At 39.7% G+C, this 27,073-nt stretch overlaps 1 protein-coding gene across 3 annotated transcripts in view; it reads right to left on the bottom strand.

Annotated features, from left to right (window-relative positions):
• LOC126412277 (1-phosphatidylinositol 4,5-bisphosphate phosphodiesterase-like) overlaps positions 1–27,073 on the bottom strand; it is a 613,130-nt gene that overhangs the window by 38,749 nt on the left and 547,308 nt on the right. For all 3 annotated transcript variants that reach the window (XM_050081785.1, XM_050081786.1, XM_050081784.1), the window contains exon 20: positions 12,095–12,227. In XM_050081785.1, coding sequence (XP_049937742.1) covers positions 12,095–12,227 — 133 coding nt within the window. The remainder of the gene's footprint in view (positions 1–12,094; positions 12,228–27,073) is intronic.

Here is a 27,073-nt window from a genome sequence, read left to right on the forward strand (position 1 = left end):
ACTAAAGCCAGAGATGGGTTAGACTGGAATATGAGGCAGAGCTAAGATGCGTGGGATAGGTTTTGTATCTTGGTCTTGCACAGACATGTTAAACTTACAAGTAGGGCGTTGGGAGTAGGGGGGCAGGATTTTTGCATGGATCAATTGGGAAGGAGATGGTTTCTAGGCTACCCTTCACAACAGAGCTTGATGAGGCACAGTAGGAGTCCTTATGTTGTGGGCAGCACTGAGTGTGTCTTCACTACATAGTACCTCATCTGTTTGGTGAGCAGTTACCTACTCTCACATGTGCATTATATGCCATCCTGAATTTTAGAACAATAAATAACATGAAATATTTCCTGAAAATTAAAATTGTTTTGTAAAATGTTATTTAGTAATATTTTGTAGTTGTTTTGGGATGGTAAATAACAAATAGTGAATGTTGTAGTGCTGTAGAATCTATGCATCAGTGAACTTGCATGTATTTCACCCATGTCTACAGTGCTTATGCAGATTTACTATTAAAGAAATATTTTTCCATCAAATGCAAACACAAAATTGATTCAGTTGAAATCTCATTGTGTGTCTTGCAAGAAAGTAGTTTTGACGCTTTTCCAAGTCCACCATTCTGGAATTTTGTGTCTGTGCATACAATGTGACATCTAATCAGCTGAGAATTGATGCTAGGACTGTGAAAATGTTTTCTTTCAGTTTATACCTCTTAAGTCAGGCATCAGGCAATCTGGAATTACAGATTTCCTCAACTGTAGTACAGACAGGGGCTATGATTGCTGTCTTAGGATGTGAACTGATTGGATAATCCTTGGCTCACAATTCCAGGCAGTTTTATGCTGTTGTAATGGGCATCACTATGTGTCAGGAGGGTGAGAGTAGGGGGAGGGGGTGGGGGAGGAGAGAGAAAATGCAGTGATCCAAAGGATGTCCAGCACTTCCGACATGTCCCCTGATCGGTTCCCTACTGTGGCCGCCCCTATTTCAGTCTGTACTGAGGTTGATCCCTCACCCATGGTTGAGTGAGGTCCTCTTGAAGTGTGACAGGCTGTGAAAGATTTTCAGGGGTGGGGTTGGCAGTCAGAAGACCTCCCCAACTTGTCTGACAAACAGATTTCAGGAACTATCTGTGGCTACTGAACATCCTGAGTCACATGCTGTTACTTGTCCTGTTCAGAGGAAGCCTCTTAGCTTGTAAGAGCTGTATATTCACAGAGAGTGAGTTGAAAGCTACAACGTTTGGTGCATAATGGGGCTCCTTGGGGATATGGGGATACGGCTGCCATGCAGGGAAAGAAGTCCAGTGTGCACTATTGTGTGCATAGTGGGACGAAACATCCCAGATGTGGAATAGATCCTCCTTCCAGATGCCTGAAGAGCACAGGGTGCAGCCATCTAAAGATGGGGGCCCATGTCAGTACTAATGATGTGTGCCACTTTGGATTGGAATAGGTTCTCTATGGTTTCTAGCTACTATATGAACTGGGAAAGAGTGCCAGTCTTGCTTGTGAGATAAAAGCAGAGGTCACTATCTGTAGCACCACCAACAGGACATGTAGTTTCATTGACATGACTGATTGAATGCAGACATTTGATACAGATCTGATGGAGGATTTGAATCAGATGCTCAGATGCGACCATGTAGGCTGCAGGTTCCTAGACTTACGTTGTAGGTAGTTTCTGTGTATTAGTGTGGGTAGATATTAATAAATAATTAATTAATTAATGTTTGTGTTATTGACACTCCTGAAACAGATTATACAGTTACTGAAAGGTTCAAATAAAACTTGAGTATCATTTCAAATAGCCAGTTATACAGTAACAGTTTGTGGCTTTAATCTGCGTGGTAGGCATTAAAATCGTAAAAAAATGTTATAAACACTTTCCCTGAAAAGTATTTTGGGCCATTAGTTCAGCAGCCCAATCAAAGTGTAAATGGTCGTGGAAACATTCTTGAACTCTTAGAAACAAATAATCCTGAACTAATAGGTAGCATCATGATAGATACATAGATTAGCAACTACAAGGTAGCTGTAGTGAGACTGAGTACCATAACATCCAAACCTACCAAAATAAATGCAAGCTATACTTATTTAACAAAGCAGATAAAAATTCACTTGACACCTCCTAAAAGACAGTCCGTCTTCCTTCTGAACTAACTATGTAAGTGTAGACCAGATATGGCTTGAATTCAAAGAAACAGTGTCAGCAGTGGTTGAGAGATTTATACCAAAAAAATTAATAAGAGACAGTGTAGTTAATCCACATTAACTGCTTCGATGCTCTTGGCAGCTGACACTACTTCTCTTGATTGTTGTAACAAACTGAAAACTGTAAATGACAAAAGCAATAGTTTCAGTGATGCAGCCACACAGTATTTGAAGTTTGAAACCATTCACTTTTACATCCAGCAGTGACATATTTTCAAACAATGGCCAGTTCAACATATTTTCAAACAATGGCCAGTTCAAGTTCCACAATTCTCTGTTGCATGCAGGTAAGGGAAGACCACATATTGTACTTTGTTACAGTTCTTGCTATCATGTTTTTGTGCAGTGAACATGCTCTTGATGAAATAATTAATGATAGTCCAGTGTAGTGAAGGACAGCCAATTAAATAACATAAGCACTGTAACATAACTGATTGGCATAATAATTTCACCAGAATAACATACTGTTTTTTACGTTGGATAGAAAACAATCACATTTAAATGTGATTGTACAGTGAAAAAATGTTTGCACTGATTAGCACTTGTCTGTACCAGGCTGACTAAGACAAACCTACCTGTACAGATTGGCATAGTTACTGGATCTGTAATTTTTGTCACAACCTCTTTCAACATAGGTGTTACACTGTTCATATTTGAAGGAAGACTCTGACACGAAGTGGCATAATGAAGTTACACAATTGCGCGCTGCTTGCAAACTAGCGATTCTGCTCGAGGGGTTGCTATGTAAAGACAAATGTAAGAATATGATGTCATTCCTGAAACTATTTAATGTTTTGAAAATTGGCTAAATTAAATTTTCCCCTTTTGTACAGACTGTAAGACCTTACTGTTATCTGGTTTAAAATATTCAAGGTTTATAAATTATAAAAGTGTATGGAACATCATTAAACTTATGAGTTAGAAATCCCCTACTTACGACTATGACATCCATCTTTTAAATGATCTTTTATAAGTATCAGTTATTCAATATCTTAAATAGTGTCTTAATTACTGAGATGCATCCTCTGATTCGGAAAAATATAGCAACAAAAGTACAGTGTTAAAGTTCAGAATTTTCACTGTCATTATCTTATAAGTTAATTAGTTTCAAGCGATTTTCTAATGTGTCTGTAGCAAGAGTGAAATATCTAATTTCAAGTGAATGGAACAGCACTTCATGTTCTGTATATTTCCTCAAAGTGCTTCCCACTACTTACAACAGTTGAAATGCAAATTAGCCAGAACTTGTAATTACAAATTTCAATGAAATTTGTGCAAATAACAATTTCACATACTCAAGTACATTTTATGTGTTGCTTATACAGCTGCACTACATATGGACTGAAAAGGTGACAAAATTTTATTCGTGGGCTCAGAAAACATAACAGACAGAGGACCTTCCAATGTGCTATGCTTCAATGGAAGTGATCATCCACAGTACACAGATTAGGTCAGAACACTCTTGCAGAAGCAATGAAAAAAGCATGTCAGATTCAAAAGAAAGTTAACTCACCAAGAATAGCGAAATTTTACAAAAGCATGGACTTAAATACAATGTGCTTTTAATAGTTTCTACAATGAAACTCTGTCTTGAAACCTGACAGAAAATCTGAAGAGATTCTAGTCATATTTTAAGTACACCAGTGGCAAGACACAATCAACACCTTAACTGCATGATAGCATTGGTAATGTCACCCATGACCAGGTTTGAATCTGTGTGTGTGTGTGTGGGGGGGGGGGGGGAGGGGGGGGGGGGGGCAAACTGGGGCATCTGCCCCAGTGCCCCAGGCAGAAATTAATGTTCTTGAAGAAAAATACCTTGTTTCACAAAGTGCCTAACACCTGGCATGTACTGGTCTGTCGAATATTCATATGATTTTGAAACACATCACATGTGTTCCAGCCACTGGTAAAAACAAAACATTTTGAGAATATTAATATATTACTTGTTAACTGACTGTGTAACATGTTGTTGTTGTGGTCTTCAGTCCAAAGACTCATTTCATGTAGCTCTCCACACTACTCTATCCTATACAAGCCTTTTCATCTCTGAATAACTACTGCAAACTACATCCTTTTGAACCTGCCTACTGCATTCACCTCCTGCTTTCCCTCTACAATTTTTACCTCCCACACCTCTCTCCACTACTAAATTGGTGAGCCCTTAATGTCTCAGAATGTGTGCTATCAACAGATACCCTCTTTTAGCCAAATTGTGCAACAAATTTCTTGTCACATACACCAATTCCATTCAGTAACTCCTCATTAGTTACTTGATCGATCCACAGAATTTTCAGCATTTTTCTGCAGGACCACATTCCAAAAGTTTCTATTGTCTTCTTGTCTGAACTGTTTATCATTCATGCTTCACTTCCATACAAGACTACACTCCAGACAAATACCTTCAGAAAGGAGTTCCTAACATTTAAATATGTATCCAGTGTCAAAGTTCTCTTCTTCAGAAATGCTTTCCTTGCCATTGTGAATTACATTTTATACCCTTTCTACTTTGGCCATCATCAGCTTTTAAACTGACCAAATAGCAAAGCTCATGCACTACTTTTAGTGTCTATTTCCTAATGTAACTCCTACATCACTTCATTTAATTCTACTACATTCCATTACCATTGTTTTGCTATTGTTAATGTTCACCTTAAATATCCTCCTTTCAAGATCCAGTTCATTCTGTTCAACAAGTCTTCCAAGTTCTTTTATGTCTCTGACAGAATTACAATGTCACTGGCAGATCTGAAAGCTTTTATTTCTTCTCACTCAATTTTAATTCCTTCTCCAAAATATTTTTTTTTAATTTTTTTTTTTATTGCTTGTCCAAAATACAGATTGAAGAACATCAGGGATATGCTATGACTCTGCTTCACTTCCTTCTCAACTACTGCTACCCTTTCATGCACCTTAACTCTTGTAACTACCATATGGTTTCTGTACAAGTTGTATATAACCTTTTGCTCCCTGTATTTTACTCCTATTACCTTCAGAATTTCAAACAGAGTATTCCTATCAACATTATCAAAAGCTTTCACTAAGTCTGCACATGTAGGTTTGACTTTCCTGAACCTATCTTCTAAGATTAGTATTAAGGTCAGCACTGCTTCATTTGTTTCTACATTTATCTGGAATTCAAACTGATCTTCCAATGGTTGGCTTCTAACAATTTTTCCATTCTCCTGCAAATAATTCATGTTAGTATTTTGCAACCACGATTTATTAAACTAATATTCACACCAGTCAGCACCTGCTATCTTTGGAATTTGAATTATTACACTATTCTTTAAGACTGAGGCTTTTTCACCTGTCTCATACGTCTTGCACTCCAGATAGAATAATTCTGCCCTGGATGACTCTCACAAGGGTATTCTTGGTTCTGATGGAACGTTGTCTATTCTAGGAGCCTTTTTTAACTTAGTTCTTTCAATGCTCTGTCAAATTTTTCTCACAGTATCATATCTCCTATCACCTCTTTATCAACATCCTCTTGCCTTTTTACAATATTGCCTTCAAGTTCATTTCCATTGTACAGACTCTCTATATACTCCTTCCACCTTTCAGCTTTCCCTCCTTTGCTTAGTATTGGTTTTCTGTCTGAGCCCTTGATAGTCACACAGTTCCTTTCCTTCTCTCCAAATATCTCTGATTTTCCCACAAGTAGTCTCTTTCCCATATTTTAATATTCTTTTATATCCCTACATTTGTTCTCTAGTCATTCCTCCTCAGCAGTTTTGCACTCCCTGTCAATCTCACTTTTTAAACATGTGTATTCTCTTTCACCTGCTTCATTTGCACATTTTTATATTTTCTCATTTCATCAATTAAATTCAGTATCTACTGTAACATCCAAGGATTTCTGCTAGGCCCTCTCTCTTTATGTATTTGATACTCTGCTGCTTTCACTATTCCATCTCTCAAATCATACATAGCAGAATAATCTAGAAATTGTAATGTTGCTGGTTTGAATCTTACTAGTAACAACATTTTCTTTTTTTACTTTTATTCAAATTTCATATTTATTACTAAAATGAAATATTGATTATCAAATATTGTTATCATCTTATTTGTAGTAAAAATGCCATCTTTAAATTTTAACTATTATTCCTATGAAAATGCTAGTATTCACAATAAATAAAAGTTTGGTCAAAAATGCTAACAATGAACACAATATAAAGTACTTTTGTATTTCTAGAGATTGAATAGTATTACTAATGTACATAATTTCTTTCATTTCACAAAAGGATGTTTCACATATTTGTATCAAATTTTAATTTTTTTAGATGACCAATAACTGAAATTAAAAAGGCAGCATTTTTTCTAAAAAAAGTTTGATCAATATTTGTTAATAACATTTTCATTTCATTTCATAGTTAATATGGACTTAAATAACAATTTTTTAAAAAGTTACTATCAGCACATTTCAAACAAGTGACTTTAGGATAACAGGAATTTTACACTATACAACCAGATACAACTATGTATAATAACAATTTGCAAATGTTTTATACTTAATGGAGTTCAGAAAAAAACTCTAAAAAGAGGGCAGAGCAGTCCATAAAGTCCCCTTGTAAAAAGTTGCATTCTGAACACAAGGAATTATAAAATTACAGCTCTCGCCATGATCCATGGACCTTGCCGTTGGTTGGGAGGCTTGCGTGCCTGAGCGATACAGATAGCTGTACCGTAGGTGCAACCACAATGGAAGGGTATCTGTTGAGAGGCCAGACAAACATGTGGTTTCTGAAGAGGGGCAGCAGCCTTTTCAGTAGTTGCAGGGGCAACAGTCTGGATGATTGACTGATCTGGCCCTGTAACACTAATCAAAACGGCTTTGCTGTGCTGGTACTGCAAACGGTTGAAAGCAAGGGGAAACTACAGCCATAATTTTTCCTGAGGGCATGCAGCTTTACTGTATGGTTAAATGATGATGGTGTCCTCTTGGGTAAAATATTCCGGAGGTAAAATAGCCCCATTCGGATCTCCGGGTGGGGACTGCTCAAGAGGACATCGTTATCAGGAGAAAGAAAACTGGCATTATACGGATCAGAGTGTGGAATGTCAGATCCCTTAATCGGGCAGGTAGGTTAGAAAATTTAAAAAGGGAAATGGATAGGTTAAAGTTAGATATAGTGGGAATTAGTGAAGTTCGGTGCCGGGAAGAACAAGACTTTTGGTCAGGTGAATACAGGGTTATAAATACAAAATCAAATAGGGGTAATTCAGGAGTCAGTTTAATAATGAATAAAAAAAATAGGAGTGCAGGTAAGCTACTACAAACAGCATAGTGAATGCATTATTGTGGCCAAGATAGACACGAAGCCCACGCCTACTACAGTAGCACAAGTTTATATGCCAACTAGCTCTGCAGATGATGAAGAAATTGAAGAAATGCATGATGAAATAAAAGAAATTATTCAGGCAGTGAAGGGAGACGAAAATTTAGTAGTCATGGGTGACTGGAATTCGGTAGTAGGAAAAGGGAGAGAAGGAAACATAGTAGGTGACTATGGATTTGGACTAAGAAATGAAAGAGGAAGCCGCCTGGTAGAATTTTGCACAGAGCACGACTTAGTTACAGCTAACACTTGGTTCAAGAATCATAAAAGAAGATTGTATACATGGAAGAAGCCTGGAGATTCTGACAGGTTTCAGATAGATTATATAATGGTCAGACAGAGATTTAGGAATCAGGTTTTAAATTGGAAGACATTACCAGGGGCAGATGTGGACTCTGACCACAATCTATTGGTTATGAACTGTAGATTAAAACTGAAGAAACTGCAAAAAGGTGGGAATTTAAGGAGATGGGACCTGGATAAACTGACTAAATCAGAGGTTGAACAGAGTTTCAGGGAGAGCATAAGGGAACAATTGACAGGAATGGGGGAAAGAAATACAGTAGAAGAAGAATGGGTAGCTTTGAGGGATGAAGTAGTGAAGGCAGCAGAGGATCAAGTAAGTAAAAAGACGAGGGCCAGTAGAATTCTTGGGTAACAGAAGAAATATTGAATTTAATTGATTAAAGGAGAAAATATAAAAATGCAGTAAATGAAGCAGGCAAAAAGGAATACAAATGTCTGAAAAATGTGATCAACAGGAAGTCCAAAAAGGCTAAGCAGGGATGGCTAGAGGACAAATGTAAGGATGTAAAGGCTGATCTCACTGGGGGTAAGATAGATACTGCGTACAGGAAAATTAAAGAGATCTTTGGAGAAAAGAGAACCACTTGTATGAATATCAAGAGCTCGGATGGAAACCCAGTTCTAAGCAAAGAATGGAAAGCAGAAGGGTGGAAGGAGTATATACCGTATTTACCCGAATCCAAGCCGCATTTTTTTTCCAGTTTTTGTAATCCAAAAAACCGCCTGTGGCTTAGAATTGAGTGCAAGGTAAGCGGAAATTCTGAAAAATGTTGGTAGGTGCCGCCACAACTAACTTCAGCGCTACACAGGCATGCTTTGCAGGCACAAAGATAAATACTGGTGCCAAAACCTCTGTGTCAGTAAATAAATTTAAAAAAAGGTGGAAGACGAGCTTTTTTTCTCCACCCCGAGTTTCGTCCACTGCATTTTCATACATTATCCAAGGAAGTAAATACAAATTCCGTATTGTTCAGCTTTGAATGTAGCAGCATTTCAATGGTCCGACTGGCAGGACTGTTTGGGATGTTAGTCATTATGGCCAACTCTACGTTCTGAATTTTTTCCTAGCTGTGAGAAGAGCTGGTTGTTAATAGGAACTTTTATGAATTGTGAATCACATGCAGTATCCTCTTCACCATAAGAATAATACAAATATAAACATTTTGCCATGTATTCTTTCGTGTTTGCTGTTATCTCATTTAAATCCTGTCAGCCTAATAAACTACGAAACTAGTGTGAGACAACAGCAAACGCGGAACAATATACATATCATGTCATGTTTATATTCGTATTATTCTTATGCCTTATAGTGATACAGGCAGAAATGAAGCACGGCAATTGACTAGATTTTTAAAAATAAGATGACTCTAATTTCTGTGCAGAATGTAATGTACAAAAGAGGTGTCTGCAAAGATTTTCAAATGGAGAAAAATTTTAGCTAAACTCTCATTCAGAACATCTTCTATCATACGCAGTCTATTATTTGCTTCTTGTTGATCAAAGAAAGCAGCAGTGTAAGTAACAAAAAATAGCAGTCTCTTGCCATTGTTTCGCTAATGAGACAATCCCTCTCTTTTTTTTTATTGTAAGCGGCAGTACCGCGCACAAAAGCAAGCCATGCCGCGAGCGGCGACAGGTCGTAAACACATATTATCACAATGCGACAAACAATGCATATCACAGTACAATAATGCATTTTCAGCTTAGAGTGACGTAAACACCTATAACAAAGAGAAAGGAACTTATCAGATCAAAGAAAAATAAGCAATCGATTCAAACCAGACGAAGCACGTGAAAAAGGAAGGGTACCCATATAAATATGGATGGAGCGTCTGACGCATAGCAGTGGCTACCTGGTAAAGCTTAACTGCTAAGCTTATGACTCGAACCAAACTACTGTAGCTGTATCGTCATTCATTCGACCTAAATTGTGTCACATATTACAATGGACCAACTTTGTTTCGGTTTGGAGGTGCGGCCTAAAACTTTTCCCTCCCCTTGAATTTCGAGTCTCAAATTTCAGGTGCGGCTTAGATTCGGGAAATTTTTTTTTCCCTTGATTTCTAGTCTCATTTTTCAGGTGCGGCTTAGATTCGAGTGCGGCTTAGATTCGAGTAAATATGGTAGGGGGTCTATACAAGGGCAATGTACTTGAGGGCAATATTATGGAAATGGAAGAGGATGTAGATGAAGATGAAATGGGAGATATGATTCTGTGTGAAGAGTTTGACAGAGTACTGAAAGACCTGAGTCAAAACAAGGCCCCAGGAGTAGACAACATTCCAAGATGTATGAGACAGGTGAAATACCCTCAGATTTCAAGAAGAATGTAATAATTCCAATCCCAAAGAAAGCAGGTGTTGACAGATGTGAAAATTACTGAACTATCAGTTTCATTAGTCACTGCTGCAAAATACTAACACTAATTCTTTACAGACGAATGGAAAAACTAGTAGAAGCTGACCTCAGGGAAGATCAGTTTGGATTCCGTAAAAATATTGGAACACGTGAGGCAATACTGACCCTACGACTTATCTTAGAAGCTAGATTAAGGAAAGACAAACCTACATTTCTAGCATTTGTAGACTTAGAGAAAGCTTTTGACAATGTTGACTGGAATACTCTCTTTCAAATTCTGAAGGTGGCAGGGGTATAATACAGGGAGCGAAAAGCTATTTACAATTTGTACTGAAACCAGATGGCAGTTATAAGAGTTGAGGGACATGAAAGGGAAGCAGTGGTTGGGAAGGGAGTGAGACAGGGTTGTAGCCTCTCCCTGATGTTATTCAGTCTGTATATTGAGCAAGCAGTGAAGAAAACAAAAGAAAAATTTGGAGTAGGAATTAAAATCCATGGAGAAGAAATAAAAACTTTGAGGTTCGCCGATGACATTGTAATTCTGTCAGAGACAGCAAAGGACTTGGAAGAGCCGTTGAACGGAATGGATAGTGTCTTGAAGGGAGGATATAAGATGAACATCAACAAAAGCAAAACACGGATAATGGAATGCAGTCGAATTAAGTTGGGTGATGCTGAGGGAATTAGATTAGGAAATGAAACACTTCAAGTAGTAAAGGAGTTTTGCTATTTGGGGAGCAAAGTAACTGACAATGGTCGACGTAGAGAGGATATAAAATGTAGAATGGCAATGGCAAGGAAAGCCCTTCTGAAGAAGAGAAATTTGTTAACATCGAGTATAGATTTAATTGTCAGAAAGTCGTTTCTGAAAGTATTTGTATGGAGTGTAGCCACGTATGGAAGTGAAACATGGACGATAAATAGTTTAGATAAGAAGAGAATAGAAGCTTTCGAAATGTGGTGCTACAGAAGAATGCTGAAGATTAAATGGGTAGGTCACATAACTAATGAGGAGGTATTGAATAGAATTGGGGAGAAGAGGAGTTTGTGGCACAACTTGACTAGAAGAAGGGATCGGTTGGTAGGACATGTTTTGAGGCATCAAGGGATCACCAATTTAGTATTGGAGGGCAGCGTGGAGGGTAAAAATCATAGAGGGAGACCAAGAGATGAATACACCAAGCAGATTCAGAAGGATGTAGGTTGCAGTAGGTACTGGGAGATGAAGAAGCTTGCACAGGATAGAGTAGCATGGAGAGCTGCATCAAACCAGTCTCAGGACTGAAGACCACAACAACAACAACAGCTTGTAAAAGAACTCCCATGTTTCAAAACTAACCTGCATATGGATTAGATAAATAAAAAAAAGATAAAGAAAGAAACAAAGGTAGTACTTTTTAGGAGTGATATAAGAGCAATGTAGCTATCCCAACTGACCACATTCCACACTCGACTGTCAGTTATCAGAGTATAATTGTTCACCTGAAATTGTGATAAAGAGGACATTCTGCCTACAGAGAATGAGCTGTGTTTCACCTTACCAACTGCACACCTTTTCAGAGAGGTTCAGGGATCATTGGAAGGGAGATCCAATATGCAGGAAGAGTGCTCAAGGCACAGCAGCGATGGGGACAATGATGAGGGGGAGGGGGGTGGGGGAGAGGGGGGGAGACTTGGGCTGTAGTGATACTAATACCAAACTCTGAATCCACAGCAGATTCCAAAAATGAACTTTTTACTTGTGCGGAAAGTCTCTGTATTGCAACTTCCAGTACAAACAAACTTCAAACAAAAACTATATCAAGAACCATACTTTGCAAGCATTCACCATGAGCAAGTATTTGTGGAATATGGAGACACGATACGAATGCTGCTGCTGCCTACCTGCTGATCCTGCACATGCCTCCTCAGCATCGCCCACTCCTCCCTGTGGTGCCGCTCTAACATTGCTGACCACTCAGAAGTCTGTTCTGCTATTACTTTCTGCACCTGTGGATCTGATATAAGCTCATCTTGGCTGGAACAAAAATTGCAAACAAATACCGGATCAGACAGAGAACTATACTGTGAAGGCAATATCTTACATCTTCTAGACACAAATGTCCCTCAACTTTTTGGTTCAGGCAACACAGAATGCTGCATTGGTGACTGCAATTCTGTTAAAACATGAGTGACTAGATGAATTACAGGAAAGGGAATGTTAAGAGAGGTAGAAGAATGGTTTCGCTTAACAAGTGTGACAGGCAACATATTGCATACTATCTCAGCCATCAACAATGAACATTCAACTCCTTTTGCTTTATGTGGAGTTCACAGGAAACTGACATGTGATGTTGATGCGGAGCTTTGCAGTTCTGTTCACTGTAATGTACTGGTCAATGATCAGTGACCATGAGAAGATGGCAGCAGAACTGCAGACAGCCTCAATGCACTTAATTGTAACAATTAAAAAACATATGTATGTAAAGGCATTGTAACTGTACTATGTATTTTGTGTCTTAAAATTTGTTAATTATAGCTTAACTGTCAGGACAGAATATAAAAAATTATGACACAGAACTGTTCAAACAAATTTTGGGCTTGCAGCTGGTCGTCGTCTAATACCTCGCATGATATTTCAACTGGGCACCTGCCAGTCATCTTCAGGTGAACTGTCGCAGTTCCCTTCTGCAATATATACCATGCTGTAACTATTCTGCGCATGCGTCGAAAACTTGATAGATGGACCACACTGCCCCTGCAGCACCCTCCCTGGTGGAGTAGCGCAACTCAGTCGCCATCTGCATTGCTGTTTGCCGCAGCCGTCAGCGCACTCTAGCGTCTTTGATTTGAGCAAATCGTGGAGATGACCCTTTCTGCAGAGGTTAAGTTACTGCATTGAGTAGGAGGCCTTCAACAGAGCACAGCAAGTTTCTCTTCTTATTTCTTCTGCAGCATCCAAAGGAAGACTTTGTACAGTTTCTTCAACACCACTCAAGAAACTTCTTAATGGCGATGCTGTAGGTGTAGGTGCAAAATTGAGTCCCTTACTCAATACACACAGCATTGCATCATCCAAATTCTTCTCCGTGAAACTGACAACGGAACGTCGTACTATTATCCCTTCTGGTGGTAGCTTCTGTGACAACAGGCGTTCAAATTTTGATATCTGCTGACAATCAGCATCCTTGTGGATCCACTCAAACTTGGTCGAAGTCACTCCATAACCTAGTCCCATGATACAGGAGAAAAATACCTTGCAACATTTAGATGTAACTGGTAAAGATCTGCTGAAATAGCATCTAACCATCTTGTATAGCAAATCCTCTCTTTGACAACAAACAGCATGACTACCCTTCTCAGTAATTTTCTGTGCAGCGGCGGTCTTAATGCAATGAGTCACTCTAGCAAATTTTGGTATAATGCCATGGTCCCAACATCTCAACAAAAACGTTAAAGAACTTAAAAGCTTTGCTCTTTTACCACGTAGCTTCTCGAAAGTTCAGATCTGTGAGGCCATCTTCTCCCCGTAAAGGTGTCTGATGTGAATTTTAAAATTTTCCCAGAAAATTGACTGTTCAAACAAATTTCGGGCTTGCAGCTGGTCGTCGTACAATACCTTGCATGATATTTCAACTGGCCACCTGCCAGTCATCTTCAGGTGAGCCATCGCAGACTCACAAAAACGTCCACCATTCCACAATATATAGCGCGCTGTAACTATATTGTGCATGCGTTGAAAACTTGATAAATCGACCACACTGCTCGCCAGCAGCGCCCTCCCTGGTGAAGTGGCAGAACTCAGTAGCCTTCTGTGTTGTTGTTTGCCACAGCCATCGGCACACTCCATCATCTTTGATTTGAGCAAATTGTGGAGATGATGGGATTTGATGCACTGCCCAGCTGGTAGCCACTGTCATGGTTCAACAGATATTCTGCCAGGTGTATTTCTACAGATTCTTTAATAATGGAGTCCCAGAAAGATGTTGCTGTGGACAAAATCATTATTTTCTCATACTCCATTGACTGTCCAGTGGAAATACAATGTTCAGCAATAGCGGACTTGCTTTGCTGCAAAAGGCGGGTGTAACGCTGATGTTTAAAATTCAGATCAGACGCCTTTATGGGGAGGAGATGGCCTCACAGATCTGAACTTTCGAGAAGCTACGTGGTAAAAGAGCAAAGCTTTTAAGCTCCTTAACCTTTTTATTGAGATGTTGGGACCATGGCATTATACCAAAATTTGCTAGAGTGACTCATTTCATTAAGACCATCGCCGCACGGAAGATTACTGAGAAGGCTAGATATGCTATTGTCAAAGAGAGGATTTGCTATACAAGATGAAGGTTAGATGCTATCTCAGCAGAACTTTACCAGTTACATCTAAATGTTGCAAGGTATCTGTCTCCTGTATCATGGGACTGGGTTGATGGAGTGACTTCGACCAAGTTCGAGTGGATCCACAAGGATGCTAATTGTCAGCAGATATCAAAATTTGACTGCCTGCTGCCACAGAAGCTGTCGCCAGAAGGGATAATAGTATGACGTTCTGTTGTCAATATCACAGAGAAGAATTTGGATGATTTGATGCTGTCTGTATTGAGCAAGGGACTCAATGTTGCACCTACACTTACATCACCACCATTAATAAGTTTTTTGAGAGGTGTTGAAGAAGCTGTACGAGATCTTCCTTTGGATGCTGCAGAAGAAATAAGAAGGGAAACTTGCTGCACTCTGTTGGAGGCCCCTAGTCAATGCAGTAACTTAACCCCTGCAGAAAAGGCTGCATTATGAAATCTGAGAGGGGGCCCTGACATAGTGGTATTGAAAGCTGACAAAGGTAATGCAACTGTTTTGTTACCTCATGGTGTGTATAAAGATAAGATGTATGGTCTGCTAAGTGACTCTACCTATAGGAGCATTGATTACGATCCTACAGGATGTGTGCAACGGTAAACTTCAGCACTATTAAATTCCTCCTCCTTACCGCAGGATACCATCAAGAGGTTAAGATCACATGGTTGTGTACCTCCTAGACTGTATGGCCTTCCTAAGGTCCATATCTTCCTCTGCGTCCAATAGTGAGCAACGTTGGAGCTCCTACATATGATTTAGCAAAACATCTTGCTTCCTTGCTGAGACCTTTCGTGGGCAAGTGCTCACATCACACAAGCAACTCAGCTGATTTTATCAATAGACTGGTGGCCCTTCATCTTAGTAGTGTAGATGTTCCAGTAAGTTTTGATGTGGTCTCACTTTTTACAAAAGTTCCTCTTGCAGATTCTTTGACACTGATTGGTAACATGTTTCCTGTTGATATCACTGCTTTGTTTAGGCAAGCTCTTTCCTCAAATTCTTTTATGTTTAATCAACAATATTTTGAACAGACTGAGTGTCGCCATGGGTAGCCCCCTGTCTCCCTTGGTGGCCAACCTTGTTATGGAGGATTCTGAGGAGAGAGCACTTGAATCAGCTGCCATGAAACCAACAGTTTTTTGGAGTTATGTGGATGATACATTCATAGTGTGGCCTCATGGAGAAGACAAATTAATGGAGTTTCTACATCACCTCAACTCCATTCATAGCAACATCCGGTTCACCAAGAGAAAGATGGTTGTTTGCCTTTCTTGGATGTCCTGTTTTAAAGGAAGAATGATGGTTCTCTAGGGCATTCAGTGTATCGGAAGCCCACTCATATTGATTTGTACTTGCAAGAATCGAGTTGCCACCACCCATTGCAAACCATGAATGTGCTTAAAAAACTTGTTCATACAGCTCATACTGTCTCATATATAGATAGCTTACCTCAGGAACTTGCCCATCTAAAGGCAGTATTCAGTGAAAATGTTTATTCTACCCAGCAGATTAACAGGGGACTAACAGTTAAAAACTAAGAAGCAAGAAGTGGATAAAGAGGAGAACATGCCGGAGGATTGTATTTAGTTTAGGAGATATGCCAGTAGAAGACTTCATGGATAGTGTTAAGTTCTTAGGTATTGTTATAGATAGTAAATTGACTTGGAGACCACATATTAAATACATTATCGCAAGGCTGTCTAGAGTGGTGTATTTGTTAAGGAATTTAAAAAACCATGTACCTGCGGTCTATGTAAGATTGGCCTACTTTACTTTTTTTCAAAGCATTATATCTTATGGGCTTTTAATATGGTGCAATAGCTCACACCTTCAGGACATTTTGGTACTTCAGAAGAAAGTAATTCGAATGATCACAAACAGTGAAAACAGGCCCACTGCAAACCACTGTTTATGAACTTAAAAATATTAACTGTTATAAACATGTATATTAACACTGCCCTACTGCATATAAAGAGCAACTTATCAGAATACTAGCGTGGAAGAGATGTACACACACATGCAACCAGAAATAGTAGCTGTAGTAACCAAAACCAAATGCGGGAACGCCTTGGGCTGCGGATCGGAGCCGCCAGGCGGGGAAGCCGCCGGCAGTGGAGTACGCACCACCGGGTAAACACAGGACGAGTCGGGCGACAGACCAACGACAAATGACAACAACCGACCACGACCGACTATGACCGACACAACAAGGAAGAGATAAACAATGGAGGCTTGTGGAAACCACAACACCAAGCACCAACAGTAAATCCACTCAGAACCAGAGCCAGGCAAATATCAACAACGAGCAACGACCAGAACGCAGTACCGCCGAGATAGAAACGAAATCCAGAGTGAGTACCAGACTGACGGGACTAGGGCAGAGCGGGTCCCTATATATGAAGCCGGAGGGAGCGGCTATTGGCCGCTGTCTGCACGTGGCGTAGCGGTGGCGCAGTCACTGCGTGAGAGCCATTGCACGGAATAGCCGCCGCGGAGGCGGAGCCCTCTATGGGCTGACCACGTCCATTTGTTCTGGCACGTGTTCGACTTCTGCGGTGGAAGGTACTAGAGTAGCCATCTGGACATACATTACTACTGATTATCCAAGTCATTGAACAGCCACGAAGTGATGGGTATGAAGATGTTTAACAAACTGCCACTAGAATGGGTAGAAGCTCCATTTGATTTATTTACGGTCAAATTATTCCATTTGATTTATTTAAGGTCAAATTATTCAGTTGGTTAGCTGCAAATCCTTGTTACTCACTTCAGGAATTTTATGACTGTAAAATATCATAGTGGTACTGGTATGGAGAGTACAGCATAATTTCTTTAACTGAGTAATTTATTATGCAATGTTTTCATATTATTTCGTTTTAAATATTGTATTTTATGGAAAATCAATAGTAACATATTGATCTCCAACCCATGTATAAAGGGTGGTCCATTGATCGTGACCGGGCGAATTATCTCACGAAATAAGTGTCAAACAAAAAAACTTCAAAGAACAAAACTTGTCTAGCTTGAAGGGGGAAACCATATGGCGCTATGGTTGGCCTGCTAGATGGTGCTGCCATACGTCAAATGGATATCAACTGCATTTTTTTTTTTAAAAGGAACCCCCATTTTTTATTACATATTCGTGTAGTATGTAGAGAAATATGAATGTTTTAGTTGGAACACTTGTTTCGCATTGTGATAGATGGTGCTGCAATAGTCACAAACATATGGCTCACTATTTCAGACAAACAGTTGGTAACAGGTAGGTTTTTTTAAATTAAAATACGGAACATAGGTACAATTGAACATTTTATTTTGGTTGTTCCGCTGTGATACATGTATCTTTGTGAACTCTCCATTTCTGTGAGTACATGCTGTTACAGCATGATTACCTGTAAATACCACATTAATGCAATAAATGCTCAAAATGATGTCTGTCAACCTCAATGCATTTGGCAATATGTGTAACGACATCCTCTCAACGGCGAGTAGTTTGCCTTCTGTAATGTTCACACATGCATTGACAATGCGCTGACGCATGTTGTCAGGCGTTGTCGGTGGATCACGATAGCAAATATCCTTCAACTTTCCCCACAGAAAAAAATCCGGGGACTTCAGATCTGGTGAATGTGCGGGCCATGGTAAGATGCTTCAATGACCAATACACCTGTCATGAAATATGCTATTCAATACCGCTTCAGCCGCATGCGAGCTATGTGCCAGACATCCATCATGTTGGAAGTACATTGCCATTCTGTAATGCAGTGAAACATCTTGTAGTAACATCGATATAACATTAATCAGCATACATTACACCATTTAGATTGCCATCGATAAAATGGGGGCCAATTATCTTTCCTCCCATAATGCCGTACCATACCTTAACTCACCAAGTTCGCTGATGTTCCACTTGTCGCAGCCATCATGGATTTTCTGTTGCCCAATAGTGCATATTATGCCGGTTTACGTTACTGCTTTTGGTGATTAGAACGCGTGCAAAAAAACTGTCATCATCCCGTAATTTCTCTTGTGGCCAGTGGCAGAACTGTACACGACATTCAAAGTCATCGGCATGCAATTCCTGGTGCATAGAAATATGGTATGGATGCAATTGATGTTGATGTAGGATTCTCAACACTGACGTTTTTGAGATTCCTGATTCTCACGCAGTTTGTCTGCTACTGATGTGCGGATTAGCCGTGACAGCAACTAAAATATCTACTTGGGCATCATCATTTGTTGCAGGTCATGGTTGATGTTTCACATGTGGCTGAACACTTCCTATTTCCTTAAATAACATAACTATCCGGCGAATGGTCCAGACACTTGGATGATGTCGTCCAGGATACCGAGTAGCATACGTAGCACACAAGCGTTGAGCATTTTGATCACAATAGCCATACATCAACACAATATTGATCTTTTCCGCAGTTGGTAAATGGTCCATTTTTAACACGGGTAATGTATCACGAAGCAAATACCGTCCACACTGGCAGAATGTTACATGATATCACGTACTTAGACATTTGTGACTATTACAGCACCATCTATCACAAAACGAAAAAAGCGGTCCAACTAAAACATTCATATTTCTTTACATACTACATGAATATGTAATAAAAAATGGGGGTTCCTTTTAAAAAAACGCAGTTGATATCCGTTTGACCTATGGCAGCGCCATCTAGTGGGCCAGCCATAGCGCCATCTGGTTTCCTCCTTCAAGCTAGACAAGTTTCATTCTTTGTAGTTTTTTCGTTTGATGTTTATTTTGTGAGACATTTGGCCCAGTCACTATCAATGGACCACCCTGTATATGCTGTATAACTTGTATATATGTAACTTGACTTTGTCAATTACTGTAATAGCTAAACGAAAATAAAATTTCATTCATTCATTCAATCTTTAGCTTTTCTTCCTTTTGTTGGCAACACTTCATTTAAAATAGCAAGAATCCTCCGAAAATTTATGGTAAAAGTGGTTTTCCGCCCATCATTGAAGATTGCAGACCTTGTGGGATCAGTAAAGGACAATCTGCTACTGCGAAAGGCTGGAATTTACAAGATACCGTGCCAACGTGGTATGGCTTACATAGGTCAAGCCACATGCACCGTGAAAGAATGCTGCACTGAACATCAACGTTACACCCGCCTTATGCAGCCAACCAAGTCTGCTATTGCTGAACATTGTATTTCCACTGGACAGTCAATGGAGTATGAGAAAACAATGATTTTGTCCACAGCAACATCTTTCTGGGACTCAATTATTAAAGAATTTGTAGAAATACACTTGGCGGAAAATCTGTTGAACTGTGACAGCGGCTACCAGCTGGACAGTGCATGGAATCCCATTGTTTCCATGATTTGCTCAAATCGAAGACGACAGAGTGCGCCAACGGCCGCGGCAAACAGCAACACAGACAGCGACTGAGTTGTGCTACTCCACCAGGGAGGGCACTGCTGGCGGTTAGTGTGATCCATCTATCAAGTTTTCGGGAGGGCACTGCTGGCGGTTAGTGTGGTCCATCTATCAAGTTTTCGACGCATGCGCAGAATAGTTACAGCACACTATACATTGCGAAATGGAGGACGTTTTCGCCAGTCTGCGACATCTCACCTGAAGATGACTGGCAAGTGGCCAGTTGAAATGTCGTGCGAGGTATTGAATGACGACCGGCTGCAAGCCCAAAATTTGTTTGAACAGTCAATTTGCCAGGAAAATTTTAAAATTTACATCATACAGAACTGCTTGTCAGTACTTACTTTCAGATGAAATGTTAGTACTGCCCCAAACTTGAACACATTAGTTTTAGGCACTGTGATCCACAAATATCTTATGTGGAAAGTTCATATCAGCTACATCGGTAATAAGATTAACTACATCACTTACTTATTAATACATCCCCCAATGGTAATAACTACTCCAGTACTACAACAAAACTACTATAGATTAATCGTCTCACTTCTGCAAAATGGGACTGATTCAGGTTGGGAAATAATTACAATTATCTTCTTAAAAGAGAACTAAGGAAATAGCATAATGAATTGAGACATTCAACATTACAGTCAATGAACCACAAATGAAATTAAATGATCATATTGCGCTGATGGCCGAGAGTCCCCAAATGGGGATGTTTGGCTGCCGACTTGCAAAATCTTTTCAGTCGACACCAGAACGGGCGACTCGCTTCTCGATCATGATGAAATGATGATGAGACCAACACAACACCCAGTCCCAAAGCAGAGGAAACCCCCAACGCAGCCACAAATTGAATCTGCTGTGTGGCATCCAGGTGCACTGACCATGAATCTAAGGGGTCAAATGTGAGCCAGAGGTGATGATCTATGATATTGAGCAATGAAGAAACAACAATATGGAAAGAATAGACTGCTATTCAAAACACACAGGAGGAACTGAGTTGTAGACAGCCATGATGCAAAATAATAAATTGAAATAGTTATGAATTAAAAAGTATTTTACACTCACTTCCAAATTCCATTACATCTGGCCTCTTTTATGTATAATCCAAATAACAATATACTGGTGGTAATAAATGGTGTATCAGAAGGAAACTTCCCTCATATGAACTATAAAATTACAAGGAGACAAAATAGGTGGCCAGTATTTGTTCTTAGGAGATAAAATTCCATGTACAGACAATACATGCACCAAAGTAGAAAAAACTATTACATCTTTTGGAACTTTAAATTCATTCCTAATGAAGAAAAGTGGGACAAGATGGAGGGAGGTTATAAGAGAGGGCAGGTCACTCAGGCTCCAGGATGAGAGGGACCATCCTGTTGTGAGAACAAGGAGAGAAAAAAGAAGAAGGAGGCTTCCGAGACAGCAGGAAGACAAAAAAGGTACATAAATGAAAAATGAATAGAACAGTGCAATTAAAAACTAGTGGGAAAGTGGAAAAGGAGACAGAAAAAATCAAAATGAGAGAAAAGAGAGAGAAACATGTAGATAAAACAAGTAAAAAGCAATTAAATAAACAAATGAAGTAATTCTTAACATGGGCTACCATTATCGTCGACTTGTTCTATGAAGTAAAACTATCCCCTGTTCTACATAATAAAAATTATTATTTGACAAAAATAAAGTTTGAGACTTGCAGGTGATATAATTGGAACAGCGTACCAATGCACATCACCAGGAGACTAACTTTCATCTCATAGCATGTAGGAAGTAATTGGTTTTTAAAATACTGAACTTCGGATTTGGAGTGATTAGGGCTTGGTTTGTACATTAAATAACTTGGCAACTTTTTGCATTTCATCTTATTTTTATTGGTTCCAGTAGCACCAGCTGCAAATACACACTCTACATCTACATCTACATCCATCTCTGCAAATTACTGTAAAGTGATTGCACAGCATATATCTCATTCTATCACTTATTTATGGCTTTTATGTTCCATTCACGTGTGGAGTGTGGGAAAAATGACTAGATTAATTGCAGTACACACAGAGGCATTTAAACAATCTTGTCCTCATTGTCTCTATGGAAGTGGTTCATAAGAGGTTGTAGTTCATTCCTATAGTCATCATTTAAAGCCAGTTCTTGACAGTTTGTAAGTAGACTTTCTAGGGCTAAGTTACAACTAACTTCAACAGTCAGCTAGTTCAGCTCTTTTGCTATCAATGTGATACTCTCCCACAGGTCAAATAACCTGTGAGCATTCTTGCTGCCCTTCTCTGTACATGTTCAATGTCCCCTGTTAGTTCTATTTGGTACATATAAACTATATTCTAGGACAGGTCACACAAGTAGTTTGTAAGTAATCTCCTTTGTAGACTCATTCATTTTCCCTAGTGTTCTAGCAATAAAACAAAGTCAACTACATGCATTATTTACCCACAACTGAGCCTATGTGATAATTCCATTTCATGTTCCTACAGTGTTATAGCAAGGTGCTTCTATGAGGTGACTGATTCCAACTGTGACTCACTGATTACTCATAGGATATTATACTGCCATTTTTTTACTTTTCCACCTTTCTGCCTTCCCTTCTTTGCTTAGAACTGGGTTGCCATCTGAGCTCTTGATATTCATACAAGTGGTTTCTTCTCTCCAAAGGTCTCTTTAATTTTCCTGTAGGCAGTATCTATCTTACCCCTAGTGAGACAAGCCATTCGTCTGTAAAGAATTCGCGTTAGTATTTTGCAGCTGTGACTTATTAAACTGATAGTTCGGTAATTTTCACATCTGTCAAGACCTGCTTTCTTTGGGATTGGAAATATTACATTCTTCTTGAAGTCTGAGGGTATTTCGCCTGTCTCATACATCTTGCTCACCAGATGGTAGAGTTTTGTCATGACTGGCTCTCCCAAGGCCATCAGTAGTTCTAATGAAATGTTGTCTATTCCCGGGGCCTTGTTTCGACGCAGGTCTTTCAGTGCTCTGTCAAACTCTTCACGCAGTATCTTATCTCCCATTTCATCTTCATCTACATCCTCTTCCATTTCCATAATATTGTCCTCAAGTACATCGCCCTTGTATAAACCCTCTATATACTCCTTCCACATTTCTGCCTTCCCTTCTTTGCTTAGAACTGGGTTGCCATCTGAGCTCTTGATATTCATACAAGTGGTTCTCTTCTCTCCAAAGGTCTCTTTAATTTTCCTGTACGCAGTATCTATCTTACCCCTAGTGAGACAAGCCTCTACATCCTTACATTTGTCCTCTAGCCATCCCTGCTTAGCCATTTTGCACTTCCTGTCGATCTCATTTTTGAGACGTTTGTATTCATTTTTGCCTGCTTCATTTACTGCATTTTTATATTTTCTCCTTTCATCAATTAAATTCAATATTTCTTCTGTTACCCAAGGATTTCTATTAGCCCTTGTCTTTTTACCTACTTGATCATCTGCTGCCTTCACTATTTCATCCCTCAGAGCTACCCATTCTTCTTCTACTGTATTTCCTTCCCCCATTCCTGTCAATTGTTCCCTTATGCTCCCCCTGAAACTCTCTACAACCTCTGGTTCTTTCAGTTTATCCAGGTCCCATCTCCCTAAATTCCCACCTTTTTGCAATTTCTTCAGTTTCAATCTGCAGTTCATAACCAATAGATTGTGGTCAGAATCCACATCTGCCCCATGGAAATGTCTTACAATTTAAAACCTGGTTCCTAAATCTCTGTCTTACCATTATATAATCTATCTGATACCTTTTAGTATCTCCAGGATTCTTCCAGGTATACAACCTTCTTTTATGATTCTTGAACCAAGTGTTAGCTATGATTAAGTTATGCTCTGTGCAAAATTCTACAAGGCAGCTTATTCTTTCATTTCTTCACCCCAATCGATATTCACCTACTATGTTTCCTACTCTCCCTTTTCCTACTGATGAATTCCAGTCACCCATGACTATTAAATTTTCGTCTCCCTTCACTGCCTGAATAATTTCTTTTATCTCATCATACATTTCATTTATTTCTTCATCATCTGCAGAGCTAGTTGGCATATAAACTTGTACTACTGTAGTAGGCATGGGCTTTGTGTCTATCTTGGCCACAATAATGCGTTCACTATGCTGTTTGTAGTAGCTAACCCACACTCCTATTTTTTTATTCATTACTAAACCTACTCCTGCATTACCCCTATTTGATTTTGTATTTATAACCCTGCAATCACCTGACCAAAAGTCTTGTTCCTCCTGCCACCGAACTTCACTAATTCCCACTATATCTAACTTTAACCTAACCATTTCCCTTTTTAAATTTTCTAACCTACCTGCCCGATTAAGGGATCTGACATTCCACGCTCCGATCCGTAGAACGCCAGTTTTCTTTCTCCTGATAACGACGTCCTCTTGAGTAGTCCCCGCCCGGAGATCCGAATGGGGGACTATTTTACCTCCGGAATATTTTACCCAAGAGGACGCCATCATCATCTAATCATACAGTAAAGCTGCATGTCCTCGGGAAAAATTACGGCTGTAGTTTCCCCTTGCTTTCAGCCATTCGCAGTACCAGCACAGCAAGGCTGTTTTGGTTAATGTTAGAAGGCCAGATCAGACAATCATCCAGACTGTTGCCCCTGCAACTACTGAAAAGGCTGCTGCCCCTCTTCAGGAACCACATGTTTGTCTGGCCTCTCAACAGATACCCCTCTGTTGTGGTTGCACCTACGGTACCGGCCATCTGTATCGCTGAGGCACGCAAGCCTCCCCACCAACGGCAAGGTCCATGGTTCATGGGGGGATGACGCGAATTCTTTACAGACAAATGGAAAAACTGGTAGAAGCGGACCTCGGGGAAGATCAGTTTGGATTCCGTAGAAATGTTGGAACATGTGAGGCAATACTAACCTTACGACTTATCTTAGAAGAAAGATTAAGAAAAGGCAAACCCACGTTTCTAGCATTTGTAGACTTAGAGAAAGCTTTTGACAATGTTAACTGGAATACTCTCTTTCAAATTCTGAAGGTGGCAGGGTAAAATACAGGGAGCGAAAGGCTATTTACAATTTGTACAGAAACCAGATGGCAGTTATAAGAGTCGAGGGGCATGAAAGGGAAGCAGTGGTTGGGAAAGGAGTGAGACAGGGTTGTAGCCTCTCCCCGATGTTATTCAATCTGTATATTGAGCAAGCAGTAAAGAAAACAAAAGAAAAATTCAGAGTAGGTATTAAAATTCATGGAGAAGAAGTAAAAACTTTGAGGTTCGCCGACGACATTGTAATTCTGTCAGAGACAGCAAAGGACTTGGAAGAGCAGTTGAACGGAATGGACAGTGTCTTGAAAGGAGGATATAAGATATAAGATGAACATCAACAAAAGCAAAACGAGGATAATGGAATGTAGTCAAATTAAATCGGGTGATCCTGAGGGAATTAGATTAGGAAATGAGACACTTAAAGTAGTAAAGGAGTTCTGCTATTTGGGGAACAAAATAACTCATGATGGTCGAAGCAGAGAGGATATAAAATGTAGACTGGCAATGGCAAGGAAAGCGTTTCTGAAGAAGAGAAATTTGTTAACATCGAGTATAGATTTAAGTGTCAGGAAGTCGTTTCTGAAAGTATTTGTATGGAGTGTAGCCATGTATGGAAGTGAAACATGGATGATAACTAGTTTGGACAAGAAGAGAATAGAAGCTTACGAAATGTGGTGCTACAGAAGAATGCTGAAGATAAGGAGGGTAGATCACGTAACTAATGAGGAGGTATTGAATAGGATTGGGGAGAAGAGAAGCTTGTGGCACAACTTGACTAGAAGAAGGAATCGGTTGGTAGGACATGTTTTGAGGCATCAAGGGATCACAAATTTAGCATTGGAGGGCAGCGTGGAGGGTAAAAATCGTAGAGGGAGACCAAGAGATGAATACACTAAGCAGATTCAGAAGGATGTAGGTTGCAGTAAGTACTGGGAGATGAAGAAGCTTGCACAGGATAGAGTAGCATGGAGAGCTGCATCAAACCAGTCTCAGGACTGAAGACCACAACAACAACAACAACTGCGTCATTTGCAAGGTCATTAATACGTAACGTGAACAGTAAAGGACCAAAAGAACCCCAGGCCCCGATATAGGGGGGGGATAAGGTATATCTGCCCTGAGCGGCAATTTCTGTGGGCGCCAAATTCATATTCTTGAAGAAAAAGAACCTTGTTTCACAAAGCACTTAGTATCGGGCATACATTGGTCTATCAATTATTCATATGTGGAATGTTTCTTTCTATTATATTCATATCAAATTATTCACATGATTTTGAAATGCATCCCTGTTGGTTTTTGAGCATTTTTGAACACAGTCTAAGTTTATTTAGGTGATGTCTCTGCCAGGGCAATCCCTGTCACATCTAGAAATAAAATTTTTTTCTGCAGACAAAATGGGACGGCCCTATATGAGCTGAGCTGAATACACCACAATGGATTAATGCCAACTGCTGCTTGTTTATGTTGTTGGCTTGGTGTGCGAATGATCAGCATTGTTATAATTATTAGCAAAATCCATAGATTCAAACTACCAGAGTGGAAATAAATAACTAAAAGGAATAACAAATAAGAACAATTACATATTATCCGAGAAAATGAAATTTTGATAGAAAATTTGTGCCAAATCACTACACTACCAAGGACCAGTTGTACAGTCCTCAGTAAGCAGCCACTTTAGTTAAGTTCTCAGAACAGTGTGGAAAACAAGTTGTACAAACATGGAATAATGCTGAACCGGAAAATAAATGCAGGATAACTAAACCAGTGAGTCTGGCAGGGTGTTAACCGCCGCAAGGGATTAGCCGAGCGGTCTAAGGTGCTGCAATCATGGACTGTGCGGCTAGTCCCGGTGGAGGTTCGAGTCCTCCCTCGGGCATGGGTGTGTGTGTTTGTCCTTACGATAATTTAGGTTAAGTAGTGTGTAAGCTTAGGGACTGACAACCTTAGCAGTTAACTCCCGTAAGATTTCACACACATTTGAACATTTTTTTGAAGTAAACCGAAGAACAGTTTTGACAATGGCAGGAATAGTTGCAGAATCGGTGATGGCAAGATTGTAAAAGTGAGGAAGGAGAGGAAAGGAGACA

The sequence above is a fragment of the Schistocerca serialis genome, chromosome 7 (genome assembly GCF_023864345.2).
Source record: "Schistocerca serialis cubense isolate TAMUIC-IGC-003099 chromosome 7, iqSchSeri2.2, whole genome shotgun sequence".
NCBI classification, from domain to species: Eukaryota; Metazoa; Arthropoda; class Insecta; order Orthoptera; family Acrididae; genus Schistocerca; species Schistocerca serialis.